Raw genomic sequence first — 18,477 nt, forward strand, 5'->3', positions numbered from 1 at the left:
GACTTCCCTCATTGGAAACTGCTGCTGCTGTGGAGGAACCCAGCAGAGCCACTGCAGTAGCTCTTTCACTGCCTCTATGCAATCGTCATGTGTTAAAGCATAACTTTTGCTTTTTGTGTCAATTGATTCAAAGTTATCTGGTATAGGATATTTCTCAGTTTCGCCCTTTATTGTCCCGTTACATTTTTTATAAGATGCAAAGGTTCGCTTGCATAATTCATGAATTAAGCCATTGTTAAAGTGGTCACCCTGTACCTTCATCATACTTGCAGCCACATCAGGCCCTTCCTCTCGTGATTTTATCCATGCATTTAGCCATTTGTAAACCTGACCGACCTCATTAGCGGTCACTGTTTTACTTCGGGTGAACGGATAACCCTGAGCATCCTTTTGTTTTTTGTCTGGTTTAAGATCATTATTATATGGAGGAGGAGGTGGGTGTTTTTTAATCAGTAAGTGCTCCACTAAAGGATCTGTGTCATCCATTTCGGTTAGCGCACAGCCTTTAATATGTGGCCTAGGCTCAACATAAGCCTTTTTTTCTTGCATGAGCATTTCTGTGTCATCCTGTTCCGAATCCTCTTTTCTTTCTTATGGTTATAATCTCTAACATTATCCTTTTCAAACTGTGGTTTCCTTTGTTGTAGCTATGCTTCCCTCATTGCTTTCTGCCTAGCATAATCTTCACATGTATGGTATGTTTCCCATTGCAACAGTCCTACCTCTTTTTCCCCCTTCACTGCTAATGTTTCCCTAAGATAGCCTATTTTATCTAAATCAAAAGCCCCATGCAGGGGAAAATGCAAATTAGGCTTGATACCATTGCTACAAAAACAACTCCTCTCCAAGCCCCTTTTTATCATCATTTCCCATCCTGGTGTACCTTCAGGAGGTGTCGGGAGTTTATTTCACCGCTTACTACATAGACAACACTTGGTGCTTGCATACACCATATTTCACGTGCATAGATTTTACTTGTGTTCACAAGGTTACAATATGTTTAGGATCACTTAAAGCAGTGGTCCTGAGTGTTGTAACACCACAACATCTCATGTATTCATTCAATTTTCCAATCAGCACCAATCTCACCGGTTATTCTGTTGTTCTGTGGTTCACTCGGATCAGTCCGTGCCGGTGTCTCTGGAGCAATAAGCTCAGATGGGGTGAATCGACATATCAGGAAATCTGGCAGAGTCAGACTTAGACTGTGGCTACAAAAAAGCTCAGTCCACATCATGCAGTGGGCTCCAGGGATGTCAGTCGTCTGCCGCCTTTTCTAAACACGGTACCATGGTACACAGCCCATCTGGATTTCCTGCAGACGAGGTCCCATCTGGGGACCCATCTGCAGAAGGGTGCACATTTGGAGCAAAGCCGTGCGCCTTTCCTAGGGGTTACCGCCCAGAATGAAAAATCAAGAATGAGACACCATCACAGAGTAACATAGTCACATAGATATATTTATTAGCATTAAAACAACACACTCAAGTGGTGAAGGAGCAACAAGTGAGTTGCACAGAATACTCTCTCTTACACACAAAATGTATGCACTTATATACTGTTTTGCAGCTGGATGTTAGCTTGGCATACACAGAGTTCATGGATGATTAATCACTGAACAGGAGGTTGGGTGAAGAAATTGTAACAGTGAACAAACAAAGTCTTACAGAGTAGGTGACTCGGCATGTTTTTCCTTCCCCTGCTTATCGTAAGGTGAAGTAAGGTCAATGGAATTTACCACCATTCGGTGTTTGTGCATGTTATCTTGACTGCAAGATATTTCTTAGCCACCAGCCTGTCTGTGGGAAAGAGCAGTGTCTGCAGCTTGGCATATATAAATTAGTAGAAAGGTCACTTGGGAGTTAGTGGTTGTGGACCATGGGCAAACTGTCATGTGACACATTAACTATATGTAGAACTGTGTTCAAATAATCCATATTTCCACAGTGTGCAAAATGTCATATAACTAAAAATAAACATTGTATATTGTAATAGAAATGGCAAGCACTCTGAAAGTTATACTTCCCAAAAGAAGATATAACTAAAGAAGAACCCACTAATGGTAAATCATTTTATATGTTTTACAAAATAATACAATTCTGTTATGTATATATAAACTATTAAACTGCATGTATCATATACCTCTTCTCACACTTCACAATCTAGGATAGCAAAAAGAAGAACAAAGCATTCATAAAGAATAACTTTGACAATAGATTAGATACTATTGAAACCTGGATGAACACATTATGTGTAGATGTGAATACAGTTACAAATAAAATTTCAGAACTGTGCGCATATGTCAAAAACTATGTGATTCAAAAGATTCATTTTTATTGCCCTACCTGTACATGTGACCCTTTCCCCTAACAATCAACTCAAACATTTCAAGAGGACATTGCAGATCAACATTTTGATGAGTCCTCTAACCCTAATTCTCCTAATCCTGATCATGTGCCATCGCAAAATTGCCCTATTTTTGTTTTCCACAGTGATTTTCCACATCATAATGTATTATAATTTAAATGTAATGTAATTATGCGTCAATGTTTTTTTTAAAACCACAATTTGAAGTCTGCAGACTATATACATGTTCATGTCCACAACATCGTATTACAGATGTTGCACGGTGTGTTGACGTTCGCGAACAGACCGCCATGTCTACGGCAACAATGTTGCACTCTTAATTAGCTTTCAAATGTCAGAGAATGGTTGCAGTAGTCGCAGCATGCCAGATTCATGTCACACGGATGTGCAGACGTTCCTGAGCAACGATTTTGTCCACAACCACATGATGCACTTTTAATTAGTTCATGAACTTCAGATGCGAGGTCAAGGTCATTGCAGTACACCCAGGTGATGTTACGCAGGTGCGCTTACATTTGCTAATGCTGTGATGTGTTCACAGACAGCTGCAAACGTCATGACATGACCAAGCCTGTGCAGTGCGATAAAGTGTCCATGGTTGATGTCCGTGCTTCGTGGACATTTTAAAATCCAATTTGCAGCCACCTTACCAACTCTAAACTTGAAAGCTTACTCCTTCACAACTGCTTCTAACATTCTCTGTTGTTCTATGAAGTTTGTACAACTTTTAATGTCCTTTCTTGGCAGCCAAGGTTTTCGGACCGTGCAGAAGACCGCAGACAGTTCCTCCAATGGGACCCAACTATTTCTTATAGTATTCCCACTTTCGAAGAGGACAGGAGAAGGGCTAACTTCTTGGGAGCTACAACAAACTCTGACCGCTGCTACAAATGGCATCAATCATGGCCATCCCTCCTCCTCAGGGGCCAACACCACCACCGACTGGAGGACCTGGGGCATGGAACAGGGAAATTGGAGCAGATGAACTGCAGGAGGAAGCGGAGGATAATGATGCAGTACAAGAGCTACCTTCTGAACATCCATATGCCCTATTCCACTTTTTAATATAAACACATATCTATACTCATACAACCCTCCTACAACATTGAAGTGCACTCTTTCTTTTGTCCAACAGACAAAATGGTTTAGGTGCAGAGTATTTAGCAATCCCATAAAAAGATCTGAGAAGTCACATTCCTCACTTAAAAATTAAGAAAGAAAATTGATACCTGAAGCACTGATTGACAACACAGTCAAACTAAAAGGAAAACGATTGATATTAGTTTTAAACAGAATAAACCACTAACTAACTTAATTTAAAAACTGCAAAAAAACTTCTGACCATAGATAACTTTTCTGACTGTGCAGGTGATTGGTTTAACACCAAAAGCAAAGAACCGTACATCAATGGAGAAGCATACAGCCAGTAACAAACACACCAAAGTGCCATAGGTACTAATGGGAGAGGCTATAAAATAGTAGGAGACATCATTATGGCAAAAGAAACCTTAATTGAAAAATCTTCGGCAACAAACTTTTAGCTAAATGTTCCCCATGTCCACACTCGTTTTCCAGTGTACAAATGGACTAACTGTCGTTCAACTGTTTACATAATTCCGCAATCAATATGTTAAAGTAAAAGACAAAAATAGAATCACCATTTTACAAAACATGGACTATAAGGACATTCATTAGCCTGCATTTCAGGAACAGCTTATAAAAGCACCTTCCAGCACATCCATTTATTAGTAGTGTACCATTATACAATGCAAAATCTTGTACAATGCTAAAAGTCCTGCTCTAGAACTACAAAAATTCAATAACAATCTACTAAATGCAACACCCCAAGAAATGTTCAGACAAATTAAGCGCATTCAAAATAAATATTTTGGAACTGAAGAATTGTAAAACCCAGTTAACTTACAAAATATTAACCAGCTTCCTTCAAACACTAACCTTCTTACAAACACATACAAAAAAGAAATCGCTAAGTTTGAAAACAAGTCTGCTGAAATTCCAGCCAAGGTATGTGTCAGTTGTCGCAGAACTTTCTATAAGAAAAGTACAAAAATAATAGATATGTCTTACATATTGTAAGACATATCTACTATTTTTGGGTATTGAGGAATCACAATGGTTGCAATTGTGCTTCTATCTAACTGCAGAAAATAAATGCAACATAACGGATACCTTAATAATAATAATAATAATAACAATAATTTGGCATTTATATAGCGCTACGAACCCTCGGGTATCTGAGCGCTGCTTATTATTACCCACGGTGTGTGGTGCTCATTTATCGACCTCGGAAGGATGAAAGGCTGAGTTTGGCCCTGCCGGGATTCGAACCTGCATTAGCAGGCTCTGCACGGGTGTCAAAGCGAGCGCTCTGCAATAATAAGCTTGATTAAAAACGAATGCCTACTCAAGGTTTCAATAATACATTAGAAATATTTCCATTGCCGAATGCTCTCCAACAACTTAATTTGTATCAGAGTATCGTATTTCAAACAGTTCACCCATTCCAAGCTATAATACATCCGCAGCTGAAGACTGCCAAATTGGCTCCATTAGAAATACTCAAAGGCATTAATGGCAAGGTAGTATACTTGCCCTTAGACCTTAATGAAAATATGGAAACACTAGAAGTAGGATGACCAGTACAACAATCTTTGATTGTACTAGTTAATGGTGTTCCAACAAAAGAAAAAATAATTTGGCAATAACTAGTTGACTTGAACAAAGTTAAAGAAGCCCTACAGTACCTGAAACAAAACAATGAATACTGCTCAGAAATACACATAGAAGGAAACCGAAAAGAAGCAACACAAATATATAAAGCTAAACCACAAACTGGTCAATTAACAGGTTGATCCTATCACTATAAACGCCTAAATTAACCAGTATATAATTTGCCCACTACATTCCAGAGTTGTGTGATAATCCCGCAAATATAAATAAGAGATCCAGCTCATTGGTCAAAAGAACATTTTTTGCTTGGCATCAAGAAAAATCAGTCTATAATTGTTTGAGCAGCAACCAGTTATTTAGCTACTTGTCAAGTAAATATTCTTCTAAATATGAACAGTATCAGGTATGGATTTGTTGGGTTGCTTGCACCTATCTTTTGTATTAAAGCAGACCGATCTACATGTGAGATTCCAATTGCATTATTTTATTGGTCGTAAACCAAGAAGACGTTGCAATTTATCACAGTTTATAAGTCATTACATAGTGTCATGTTTTACAAATGGTTACACGTGTCCAGTGTTGCAAAGTTGCAAGTGGTTTACAAAGTGCCACATGTGTCCAGTGTCACAAATATAAAGGTTTACAAAGTGCCAATATACTCCACTTGGAGGAACGTGCAATTGTTTTGCCCTTTCCTAGGCTTTCTCAAGGCAAAATAACAATATTGGTGTTAGTGTTACACTTAGCTGAGTGCAATTCAATTAGTACAAGGTTCAATTGGTACTGCCCTTCCCAATTTTGCTACAATACAGGCATATCAGTTAGAATACATAGTTGTACATTCTCTTTTGACCAAATACTTTCCCAAGTGTTGAGAGCCATAGGCCTATGAATTTCAGTTTGAGCACTGAAGTTAATGTCTTCATTAACCTGTTAACTTCAATGGTTGAGTAATATTACATTTGTAATATCCTACTTCCCGAGGTTTCCATCATGCGGTTCCTTTGACCAAATCCCTGTTGGGCATGTGTCTTGTAAAAAGGCGCTGGTTGCCTTGTCGGTTTGGTATAAGACACATGCCCAAGAGGGATATTTTTTCTGTGAGAGGCAACAATGTTGAAGAACAATAGTCCCAAAGTTCTGATCCATATAAAGCTGCTTGTCCTGCTTGTAAATCATACGTATTTAATAATGGTACCTACGGCCCATTTCCAAACCCTTTGGTTACCCTGGCAATTGCTGTACTATGTCTTCCCAATGTAAGATTGGATTATTCAATTTGGTTGGTCAGTGGACAGTTGCTCACCAATCTAATACCTATATAATCATACATACCAATCTGCTAAATTTTAACACCATCAATTACTAATCGAAGTTCCTGAAATTTTGATAGAGGAAGCAAAAACCATTGATTTCATTATACTGTGATTAATTTAATTTATTCTTACAAAAATCACAGAAAAGTATAAGTTGCGTGTTCAGACAAACAGTGATTAAAAACAATACTATGGCATTATATGCAAAGAGAAAAAGAGATATTTTATCATTACAGAGGGTTGAAGCACCATCAGAAATAGAAAGTAAACTCGCAATCACTCCATCTGCAAACAGGAATAAGAGAGTTGGGGCAAATACACAGCCTTGATGGAGACCTTTCTGGAGAGGTAGAGTAAGCAGATTTACAAATAAGTGCCATGTCCCTCCTAGAGCTAATTAAATCAGATATATGCTTTTTAAGGCAAGACTTAGGGAGTGGCCTCAGTAGATATTGTTTATCTGTCCATCAGCCCTGGAGTTTTTTCATTAGATATGTAGGAGGCAGTAGATAGTGTTAGTGCTTTAGAAGCACTAGGAGCATTTTTCCTGCCTCACGTCTCAATCTCAGAAATGTATAGCTGCTCTGTGAGAAAGAAATAGTGTTTGGGCAAGATGACAATGCTTTCCCTCCAATGGTAGAAGAATAACTCATATCAACATCATTTGATACATATAGATTCCCTTAAACGTATCTCAGCTCTAATAGCATTATCCTGAATACTCAAAGAATGCACCTGAATGCGGGAAATACTGCTTAGAATAATACATTTAGAGCCTACATTTTTGCAAACTCATTACTCAAGATTAAGGATTCTTTGAATCAATCTCTTGTAAAGTGGATAGTGTTACTAATACCTTATAACAGTGCAGGTCAATCATGTCAATTGTTATCACATGCTTATATAAAAGTGGTATTTAAATGACTGTGCAGCTAATGTCTTGTGCAGATCATGCCTTCTCAGGGAAGGAATCCATGGGTTACCCCTTTGTGTTATTTATGATACTCAAAACAGACAGCTTTTTAAAAACATGTTGTTCTCAGGGTTCCCCTAATAGTAACTATTTGTTTCCCACCCCATATTTTATACCTGTGTTAAGTTATTTCCTTAGATCTAGGGTGAGCACTGCCAGAAGTCGTGAGGTGAACGTATTCACAGTACACAAGGGTTGACAACATATATACTTGCCATTGGTGCCCTTTTTATCTGGTTCTTCCATTAGGTTGACTAGAGCATTGTCATTATTTTATTATCTGGAAAGCTGGAGTGTGCAACCACCTGTTCCTGATGTGGGACAATCTTTGGGATTGTTAGATTAAATATTTATTCAGAAATTGGCATTTAACAAATTCAACTAGAAATGTGGCTTAGTACTGGTTATAATGCTAAAACAAACAGGAATATTAGTTATTCATATCTTTTAAATGTGTTTATTCGATTTGGAATTTCAGTTATGAAAAGGCAGTTGTATACAAGGGGCCTCATTACAATATTTACTGGCATCTGACTTCCCGGTAACACTGGGGTATTACGCCTCAAAGGGAATGGGGACCACAGAAGCACCGGCCCCGTTAATGACGGTGCCTGTGCTTCCGTGAAACTCTGCGGGCAGGTGCCATTCTACCCGCCCGGTCAGACTCTGGTCGGTGAGACGGCAGCCGTCTGCAGAGTCGTAGTGTGCCAGTCCGGTAACAACGGTGCCGTTAGGCTTACCAGCACTGTTGTTACTGGACTGGCACACTCAGAATGAGGCCCAAAGTAATTCTTTTTGTAAAATTAAACCATACCTTTCTTTCTTTTTTTTTGTAAAACATGTTCTTCCGCATTCTTTTATTCAGGGGGTTTCCTTTACTCAACTACTTTCACCCTAACACTAACCCTAACTGTAACGGCTTTTCCAGGGTTATAATATTCATCATATTTTCTCTATATGTCCTCTGTTACGGTTATGCAATTGGTAAATACATCAGAGTAAAATACACAATTCAAGGCAACATCAGTTATGATATTCCCACATCTTTACTGTGGGAACAAGAAGAATTAAACTGAGTTAGGCCGAGATAGGAGGGTTTAGAACTGTGCTGTCCGCATGACTGAATAGGATATGAAGGAAGCAATTGATCTACAGCCATTCACATGCAAGATAACAGCAAAGTTTGGTAATGAATTGCTGATGCCATGTGTATCAACAAGGAGCTCACAGATTAAACTAATAATATAAATATTGATAACAGTAAACTTTTTTCTCTTAATTTATTGGGTTATGGACTTCGGTAGCCATCTATAGAGTTGTCCATTAGGGTTTAGGACCTTATAATAGAAGAGGCTTGATTTTGGCTTAGGTCCTTATTCTAAACAACAAAGGGTATCTGGCAGAGCGTATACATCTGCATTTGCCTCCACAGTGCTTGTCCTCTCGAGCTAATTCTCCTGAGTATCCGCGTGGAGAGGTGTTATGCTTGGAAATTCGGCTATACCCAGAATTCTGTACCTATTTCCACTACCTGTAGCTAATCTGAGTGGATCTGTGTGCATTGTGGTGATCAGTAATTGTGTACACTCTGGAAAAATATCTTGGAATTGATCAGTATGGACTGCACATGCTCCCGAACAGGGACTAAAACTTCCACCTAAATCCATAGGGATTAAGCATATGGACTGTCAGGAATCAGCGCTAGCTAGTCTTTTGGTTGTAGCTCCTGGGCTTCTATCCGGGGCTACAAACACCCAGGGATATATCCCCCTCAGCCCCGCCATAGCAACGCCTCTGAGTGTGGAGATGATTGTGTTACTTTACATTGGATTTCATTTTGGTAGTTTTGCTAAATGTTAAGTAAAAATTTTTGTATCGAACAGTCGACGTGAAACCACACTTGATTGAAACTTGTGAGTTCTCTGCAATCTTATCTTAGTTTGATGAATTGTTTAGATTAGAAGTGCCTTGCAACATTTTTGGGATTAATAATGTTCATACCAAATTTTGCTTTCATATAGGAATTATTGGAGCTGTGGCAATGGATTTTTTTCACACTGAGATTTCCATGGAGATTATAAATCAAATTGAAGAAGAAGAACGAATAGGCAAAAAGGAGCATGTTGTTTTCCATGTTATACAAAAACCAGTGTTTTCATACAAAAGGACAAACAAATCATCTACATCGCAACAATTTCAGACCGAGTCTGAAAAAGAAATTGAAAAACAACTTAAGAAAGAGGTAACATCATATGTTTTGTTCAAATGGAATAAAATGCTCTGCAAGTTTCCTCTAAACAAATGACGTTTTCAATTTAAAGCATTTAAATGACTATACCTTTGTATTAACATATATACTACACTATTGTAAAATTGACTGGAATCCATCTTTGGAATGATTTTGTGTTGGCTTGCTGTGGATGGAATTGAGTCTTTTAGAAGCCTTTGGTGTGCTTGACTAGACATCTTGATATTACATGTATTTGGTTACAACAATAAAAGACACACCAGCCTCCGCTGACCAACTTCTTTGAATTTTATCTGATATTAGAATTTTAAATTGTATTTTACTTTATACCGTTAAGATGAAAAATGACAATATCTGTTGTGTTATTATTGTTCCATGTTGTAATGAATTCTGGTGCTTGGTCTCCAAGGTGGTGTGACAAAATCACATATCAAAACATAGGCCTGGAATCAGGATCAGCAACCTGATGTTCTATTTTGCATAATGTAGCTAACTAAGGAGGTGGAAAAAGAGCGCCTCGCTCTTATTTGTGCTCACATATGTCTTTTAGAGATACAAGGATTGCTTACCTGGAGAAATAAGGACAGTGAATGCTGTAATGGATGGGCCAAAATGTCCCAATGTCTTAGGGTACCCAGATAGCTCAGGTGGTGGATGAAAAGTCGGCACTGCATGTGGTGATGAACCGAAAATCCCTAATTGGACTGCAAGTTTACATGGCCCAAAGAATGTCAGGTAGCATTATTAGATATGCCACCAGACTCTACCATGGGCCAGCCTGCATGGGACACTAACAGTCTGCAGAGCCTTATAGAATTACCCAGACTTCCTTACTTAAGAAAAAAAGGTGGAATTGGAGAGGAGCCTCCAGGCCCCAAAGTGGAATGTCAATGCAGCCAAGATGAGCCAAGGAGGAATGGCCTACCTAGAGGTAAGAACTGTGGAAGGGGACTGTGCAAAAGGAGATAGGAGAGGAGACATACCAAAAAAGTGGAGGAAGATTGGACGGTGGGCATAGGGTCAGGTCAGGTAAAGTTTATTTGGAATAAAAAAATCCATCAAACATATACAAAGGTAAAAACCATAGTATAAAGACAACAGATTAAAACTGCAAAGCAATTGAGACAGCATAAACCATTGGAAGAAGTAACATAATTAGTCCAGCAATACTACATCCAAACATAAGCCATTTTCAGACAATAGCTGTCTTTACAATTTAAGCACATTTTCAATGGACAAATAAACACATTGCACAGCGAACAGATTTTGAACTGATAAAGGAAACCTAAGAGCCGTTTGTACATGTCTTATTCCATGGGCCTTCAATAAGGGCAAAATTGATTTCTTCCTTAAAGTCCAAAATGCCGGACAAAAGAGCATACAATGTTGATACACCTTATGCCTTGAACATAAACATGTTTTCTTTTCCACACCATTACCCCCACTGCGATTCATAAATAATACATTTGTTCTAAATTGAAGAACAATTGCTCTCACCGTTTGCTCTGTGAACCACTGTGTATAACCCATGATATTAGGGATGCCAATGACATTTGTGTGGTAAAATTGAACACTTTGCTTGTTGCCTTCTTTATTCTGTCTGGTGTCTGCCCCAACTTTCAGGAATTTGTTCACCAGCTTCCTTCTTTCAAAATTACTGACCACAAGTTCTTTGCTGAGGAAATGTTCACAACCAAGTGTACACAAGGCTAATTTAATATAATTTAGTCATAGTGATGAACTGCTTACACTTGAAACTCATACATCCTCCAACAAGCATTTTGTCAGAAGCAAATGATGATTTTCCCATAGAGGAGCGAGTAAATTAGTGGTTGCACGGACGGCTATGAGATCTTCAATATGGGTCATGCCACATTCTTCGTGCAACAAGTACCCAGGAAATCCCTGATGGACACCCATAATTTTCCTCAAAACCTTGTTTTGGTAACCTGAGCCGCATTAGTGCAGTGGTACCCCCATACAGCAGCTCCATATTTTAAGACAGCTGCTGATTTAGCAGAATAAATCTTCCAAATGTGGTCCAATGGTAGGCCAAATCTCAAAATGTAAATATTGATTTTGGAAGCCTTTAATGTTTGCTGTTCTGTGTGTGTGATCCATCTTAAGTCACAAAATATTGTTACACATAGGTAACGAAAGGAATTTTCCGACTCCACTCTCCTCGTTGATGACTATTACATTTCTTCGATGTTCGATATTCCCAATACACATCACTTTTGACTTCCCAATGTTCATTTTCAGATCGTTTAGTTCCATGTAATCTTTGAATCCAGTTACTGGTATTTGGAGAGCATGCTTTGTTTTGGCTAACAGAACTGCTCGCAGAGCTGCATCATCAGCATATAAAAGTACACACATCTTTTGCCCTGCTACTTGTCAAGGCAGCTAGTGTAGTTGGCCATAAATGAATATAGAGTTTAAAGAGCAGCGGTGCTAAAACACACCCCTGCCTTGCTCCTTGAGAAATCCGAAATGCTTGTGTGAGTTTACCTTGGTTCCCCATCCTTACTCTGGCCGACACACTTTAGTGCAATTGGACTAGCATCTGCAGGATCTCACCTGGCATGCCCAGCTCATGTAGAGTTCCCCAAAGCTTCCTGTGATTGATGCAGTCGAATGCAGTTGATAAGTCCATGAACCCCAGGTACATAGTGGTTTTGTAAACACAGACATGTTTGTCTAGGACTAGGATTAGGTTTAACATCTAGTGTGGTGGAAACTATATTGATATTTTGTACAAATTTGATTTCCCAATTCCCAATCCAGGATCTTTCTATGGAGCACCCATCTAAACCATTTAGCAGATGTATCAATTAAGGAGATTGGGCGGTAAACTGCAGGGTCAGATCGGTCTCCCCTTTCAAAGCTGGGTACTATAATTGCCTCTTTACATGAGGAGAGTACAGCCTTTTGGCATAAGATTAAATATTAAGGTTACTTTAGGTACCCACACCACCATCTAATGTTTAAAGAACTCAATTGGGATTGAGTCCGGTCCTGCTGATTTACCATTTGCCATCCCCATAAGGGCTTTAAATACTTCCATCATGGAGAACAACAAACTGGATCCACAGCTATGCCTGGCGCATCGGCCATGGTAATCCATATCCTTATCATCTGGTGCTTTATCCATCTGGGCTCACCCAACCGGTCAGTATAGTCGTCCGATGATTTATTGGCTCTGGTGGGCATGTGGGAGAGCTGAGAGGAGGAAATAGAAAGAGCAGTGGTGGGGATGAGAGAGGATAGAGGAAAGGTGAGAGTCCAGCAAGTAAGAGAATAAGTGGAAAGAGTAAAGGTAAGAGAGATAGAGATGGACAGTGAGGAGAATGATGGACAGCAGTAAGAGTGGAATGAACTGGAGAAGTGGGTTAAGAAAGTAGTGGTTTCTAGATTCGGCAACGTCAAGAAGAGTTTGGAGAGAATGGACTCAAAAGGGAAGGTAGGTGAAAAACAGACATAAAAAAGAGCGACTTGGATGGAGGGATGAAAGGGAGATATGTAGTGAGAAAAATGCAATAGAGAAAGACAAAGGAGGAAGAGAAGACGACCACAAGGCAGATATTATTATGGAGGACCCAGGGGAAGAATGAGAAAAAGAGGCAATAAAGTGGAGATCAGGACATAGAACCCCAGAAAAAGGAAGAAGAACAGAGCAGAATGCAGGAATAGTAACAACCATAAATTGGGTAGAGGAGAAAAGAAGAAGAGAAAATACATAAAGTTGCAGAGTGACGAGGAGGGAGAGATTGCTCATGAATGTATGGAGTGCCAGGGAGGTGAAAATGAAATTGAAGGGAAAAGAGGGTGGTCCACCAAAGGGACGAAAAGGGTTGTGGAGAGTGGAGGAGAGGAAGTGGAGGAGAAACGGGGAAATATAGAAGAAGAAAAATAGAGAGAGATACAAGGAGAATCCAAAATGTCACAAGGGGGCGACATTGAAAAAAGCCTGGTGAGAAAGAGGGCCTTAAACAGAGATTAGAATGGGAAGCTGCAGACAGAGAAGGGAAGGGTGCTAAGATTAAGAAAAACCTACATCAGCCTCTAGAGAAAGAGAACAGTGCAGATAGAAGTGGGAGGAGGGAAATAATGTGAAGAGTAAAGCCAAGCAATCAAAGAAGATGCGGAGAAACTACAACCACAGAGTAACCTAAAAGGGGAATTACTTACAGTTTTGAGCTTGGTTGATTGGTAAACCACAGAAAGGGAAACCTCTATAAACCCAAACATGTTATCAAGGAAAGATTTGGAGCAGGAGAAGGATCAGAAAGAAGGATATGAAGGGTCCAGGTAAAGCTAGTACTATATGTTGTGCAGGAGAACCCCAAACTGCTAGCGAGTTGCTGGGTTCAGCAATTCTAGTCCTAGCTTTAGGGAAGGGCAAGCTTCATTCCAATGAATGGGGTGTTGTCTGGCTTTACTGCCTACCAAATCCACAAAGAACAGTGCTGTGGCCCAGAAAGGCACATGCACCAAGGCACCCCCTATTGTGAGCACATCTGGAGCCGTACGTGCTGAGTGCCAGGAGTCCTGCCCCTCAATCAACATTGATTCTTATCAATTCCTGTCTTCGCACTCCTGTAATTATTGGGAATGCCTCCCAGTGATCGCAGATAGTGGTATCCAGTTGAGAGCCAAGCACACCCCAACATCAGACAGACTTTAACTAGGAAGAGGATTGTAAATCGAGGGGGACCCCCCAAGAAGACACATAAGAAGAAGTCAGCCTGTAGAAGTGTATACGTTTTTGAAGGTTGGACCCTAAAGAAAAGTGCGATGGGATCTCATTGAAAGCTGACCCCGCAAGAAATTAAGTCTACAAGAAGACTGATACGATTGTGCATTTAATTGAATGTTGTGTAAATTTTACCCCTGAAGAATTTCCTTGTCAATAGTGTGTAAGTGTGTAAGGAATGAAACATGTCGGGTATGGTATGGATGTGGTATGAAAGTAAGCATGATTTTTAGGAAGAATAAGTGAAAGGTTGTTACGGACTGGGTTGCTTGTCTCGACGATAGGGGTGAGCAACTTGTAGATCCAGGTTAAGAGATGAATTTTTGCTAATTATTAAATGGTCAACTGTTACATGAGATTAAATGTATACAACGATATTGCATGGTAATGGTGCAGATATTGTGATTTGCATACTATCAGAAATACTCCTTTTTAAAAAAGATTAAAAAATTGGAACTGTGAAGAAGAAAAGACAAAAGAAAAAAAGTTTTTTACTGTTGAAATATGAAAAATAAAATACTATTTTTTGATACAATGTGGTGTAGTATGAGAATCTAATGGCTATTAATCTCATACAGTAAGGTTCAACCAAATATGGACTTGGGGAAGCAAGGGACCGAGTGAACATTGTGTATTGTTTAAGAGTTCTGTTTATAGAGGGCTGTTCACTATCGGTCATAGGAAATATTACCTCTAGTCTCTCTTAAGTTTATTGTGTGGCACTGCTGTGCCCATAAACCCAGAAATTAAGCATCATTTTGGGCCAAGGGATTGACTGGTTCCAGACAATCCAGCACATTCATTGTTTCAGCTTTGTTGGGCCTCATCAGTGAGGTGGAGCAGGTGTGTATTAGTGCAGAGAAAGGGGAGTAGCAGGAGAGAGGAGCATTAGTGGAGTAGAATGAGAGAAGAGGTAAGATCAAAGGTTGGAGGTAAAATCAGGAGAAGGGAAAGATTTAAGTGACTTCAGAAAGGAGGTAGGAACGAAAATGTGGTGGGCAGAGTACAGAAGCAGAGGTGAGTGTGAACATGCAAGAACAGCCTAAATCCAGATTAGAGATCCAGAGGGAGAATAAAGAGTCAGCATTTTAGGGAATTATCATTAGTGAAAGACAGAGTTTAGACAGTAGGGGTCAACATTCGGTAGCACTAACCAGGGGGTCATAGATGCATGGGTTAGGGAGGCAGGTTGTAATAACATGAAAGAGAGACGGACAGCCCTCTGCCCCACAAATAATCCAATAAAAACCCTTTAAGCATCTCTAAGGACTCTGAGCGATTTCTGTGCCATCTGTGTCACCACCTTGATTAAAACAAATAAAATAATTGTCAAAGTAAAGCAACAATTCTCTCGAGTGGTTTTCAGAATGTAACAGAGGCCAAGCTATATAATTCCTGTAATAAAAGCGTACAATAAAATGATTATGCACAAATAGTGTAAAGTATTATTTAACTGAATGTTATACTCTCCATTGAATTATGCTAGCTTACGATTTTAACTTCGACTGAAGTATCAAGTAATTAATGTTTAACAAATAACACAAAGTCAGAAGAAAAACATGCTATGTTGTAGGTTTTAATGAACATAAGAAAATGTAATGCAAAATGTGCTTCTGCATGTTTGCTGCCATGTAGAATGGAGAGCATGGTGAGTTGTAAAACTTGAATGTAGTGTTCTTTAAATGAAATGGCAATGCAAAAATTAGATAGCACCTTAGAATATTCATTATACATTATATAATGTACATCATTACATTATATAATGTAATGTACACCATTTAATGTGATTATACATCACAGCATCAATATAATATCTTTCAATTGAACAATATATTATTTGAGAGTCATTACAAGTAGAAACGATTTAAAGTGAACATTTTTCTAGTTTCACTTATTGCCTTATATCGATATAAAACCAGTGGGCGTACAGGTTACAGTATTTAGCATAGAACTGCATATGATTCCCATTTAAATCCAACAAACACATAATCAAAAAGGATCATATTGGCACATTTAAAAATATCATACAAAACCACTTAGTAGAAAACGACTATAAAACCACTTATAGCTATGTCCCCCAACAACTAATCATTGATCTATTAGACACCTGATACTTGCTGTATTGCACCATGTTCAACTTTCTTCATTAATACTGCTCTCCTAAACCATGTGTAAAAATGTAGCAGCTACAAAGACTGTCACTTCATAATTAGTTCTTTTGCAGATGAGCATGCTTCTTTGTTAGTAACCTGGAAGGGAATCTGGCCAGCACTGTCTTCCCCGCTCCTCCTTCCCTTCCCTGCTTCCCCTGCACGCATTAGCACTTGTGTTGATCCTACGTGGGTTCTAAGGGTGAGTAGAACTTAACCCCCCAAAAAATCTTACCTTCAGTTGTGGCCCTGTGCTCCCTTTTGGGAGCACATTTCCATGTTTATGATGTCATGGTCATCGATACCGAAACGGACTCTGGAAATGGAGCACATGAAGGTAAGATTTTTTTTTTTTTAATTAGTTATACTCACCCTTAGCACCCACGTGTGATCTACATGGGTCCTAATGGGTCCTAATGGTGCTATAACTGTCTCGGGCGGCTGACGGTGTGCAGGAATGGCCTGCCACCCGGGTTAGGGGACCCTCATTTTGCTGTGGCCTGTAACTTGGGTGGTGGGCCATTACCAGCTGGGTCATGCCGCTTCCTTGGCTCATATCGCCCCAGTAGAGCTTATTCCAGCTAATACAAATCTTTGCCTCAAATACACACTCTTAAAGTGCAAATACAATGGGCAGCCTTAAAAAAGGTGATCAACTTTTTCAATTCTGTCCTTACAAAAGAGACATTTGTTTGATACCTAATTATCCCATATATTCAATCGATATGCCAGTATAATATAGGCAGTAGGAACCCCAGAAAAGTTCATCCTCAAGGTGAACCCTATCTCTACTGTCTGGAGTCAGAAGAATACATATACGCATGAAGAAGTCCTGAAAAAATTGACCTGGTAGACATAAATATAACCAATTATTTTATCAGCAATTGTATTACATTTTCATATCAATATACAACATCGTACAAATCTAAAATATTTCTATAGAAGACTTTCATCTAAGCAACACCCGCCAGCTTATTGACAACCCAACAACAGATCAAACCCTCAAAATACATATACACATTATCCAAGGTAAACTCATATTAAAACATCATACACAGACACAAACAGACACACAACTTAATTGCACTTGATCCAATTTGTGTATCCACACTCATAGGCCCGACATGTTTCTGTCCCTAAAACCAAATCAGTTGGACATTCATCAGGGGCTGTCCTCTGTAAATCTTTGGTCGAGTCTTTGATTCTTGTATGATAGGTGTTGTTTTTCATATTAAGGACACTTTCTGACATTGCGATCCCCACCTGCACACAATCAAGGGAATAAGAAGAAAAGAAAGGAGAAGCATCACCAACTAGTTCATAAAGCAAATTAATTCATCTTTAAAACCCGCCCAAAAAACTATGTTTCATCTCATGTGAATTTATGAGAACACAAATATAGCATAGCAAATGGGTACCTGCTCCTCGTGAATGGAAATGTCTGTGTATTGAAGAGTTAATTCAACCATCCTAATTAATAGGAAAACAATTTCATCATGGCCTCCAAAAGGCCTCTAAGTGCCACTGCAGAAAATACATGACACACATAAGAACACTGGTCAAAAACAGGGAAAATTACCCAGGCACACAGAATTAAAATCTTAGAATTACACGCTACTGCAGTATCTTTTATCATTACCAAGGCTGTATTCCTATAAGACACGTACCTTCATGTAGATGAACTTAATGTTCTACACAATCAGGATCCGGCAATTGTTTGTAGGGTGACTTCTTGCTCAATTTCACTCCCCAAATGGGTCACCCCCAGCAGAGCACACTCTCTATATTAAATCTAAGTAAGACTCAAAACCTGGTGTAAGCTCGGTTTCCCAGGAAGCAATGAATGACACTGAACCAAAAATCTGACTAAGCAGATACATCCTGAATTTTGGCTGAACCTCTTTCTTAACTGTCTGTTTTGCGTTAAAATCAATTCTTGATGGATTTAGAGATTGATATACCCTATCGAAAGTAAA

At 39.2% G+C, this 18,477-nt stretch overlaps 1 protein-coding gene across 2 annotated transcripts in view; it reads left to right on the forward strand.

The window, feature by feature from the left end:
- LOC138491587 (guanylate cyclase soluble subunit beta-2-like) overlaps positions 1 to 18,477 on the forward strand; it is a 707,294-nt gene that overhangs the window by 176,865 nt on the left and 511,952 nt on the right. For both annotated transcript variants that reach the window (XM_069618174.1, XM_069618173.1), the window contains exon 6: positions 9,369 to 9,589. In XM_069618174.1, the coding sequence (XP_069474275.1) occupies positions 9,369 to 9,589 (221 nt within the window). The remainder of the gene's footprint in view (positions 1 to 9,368; positions 9,590 to 18,477) is intronic.

Source organism: Ambystoma mexicanum, chromosome 10 (assembly GCF_040938575.1).
Source record: "Ambystoma mexicanum isolate Mex_15411 chromosome 10, UKY_AmexF1_1, whole genome shotgun sequence".
Classification (NCBI taxonomy): domain Eukaryota; kingdom Metazoa; phylum Chordata; class Amphibia; order Caudata; family Ambystomatidae; genus Ambystoma; species Ambystoma mexicanum.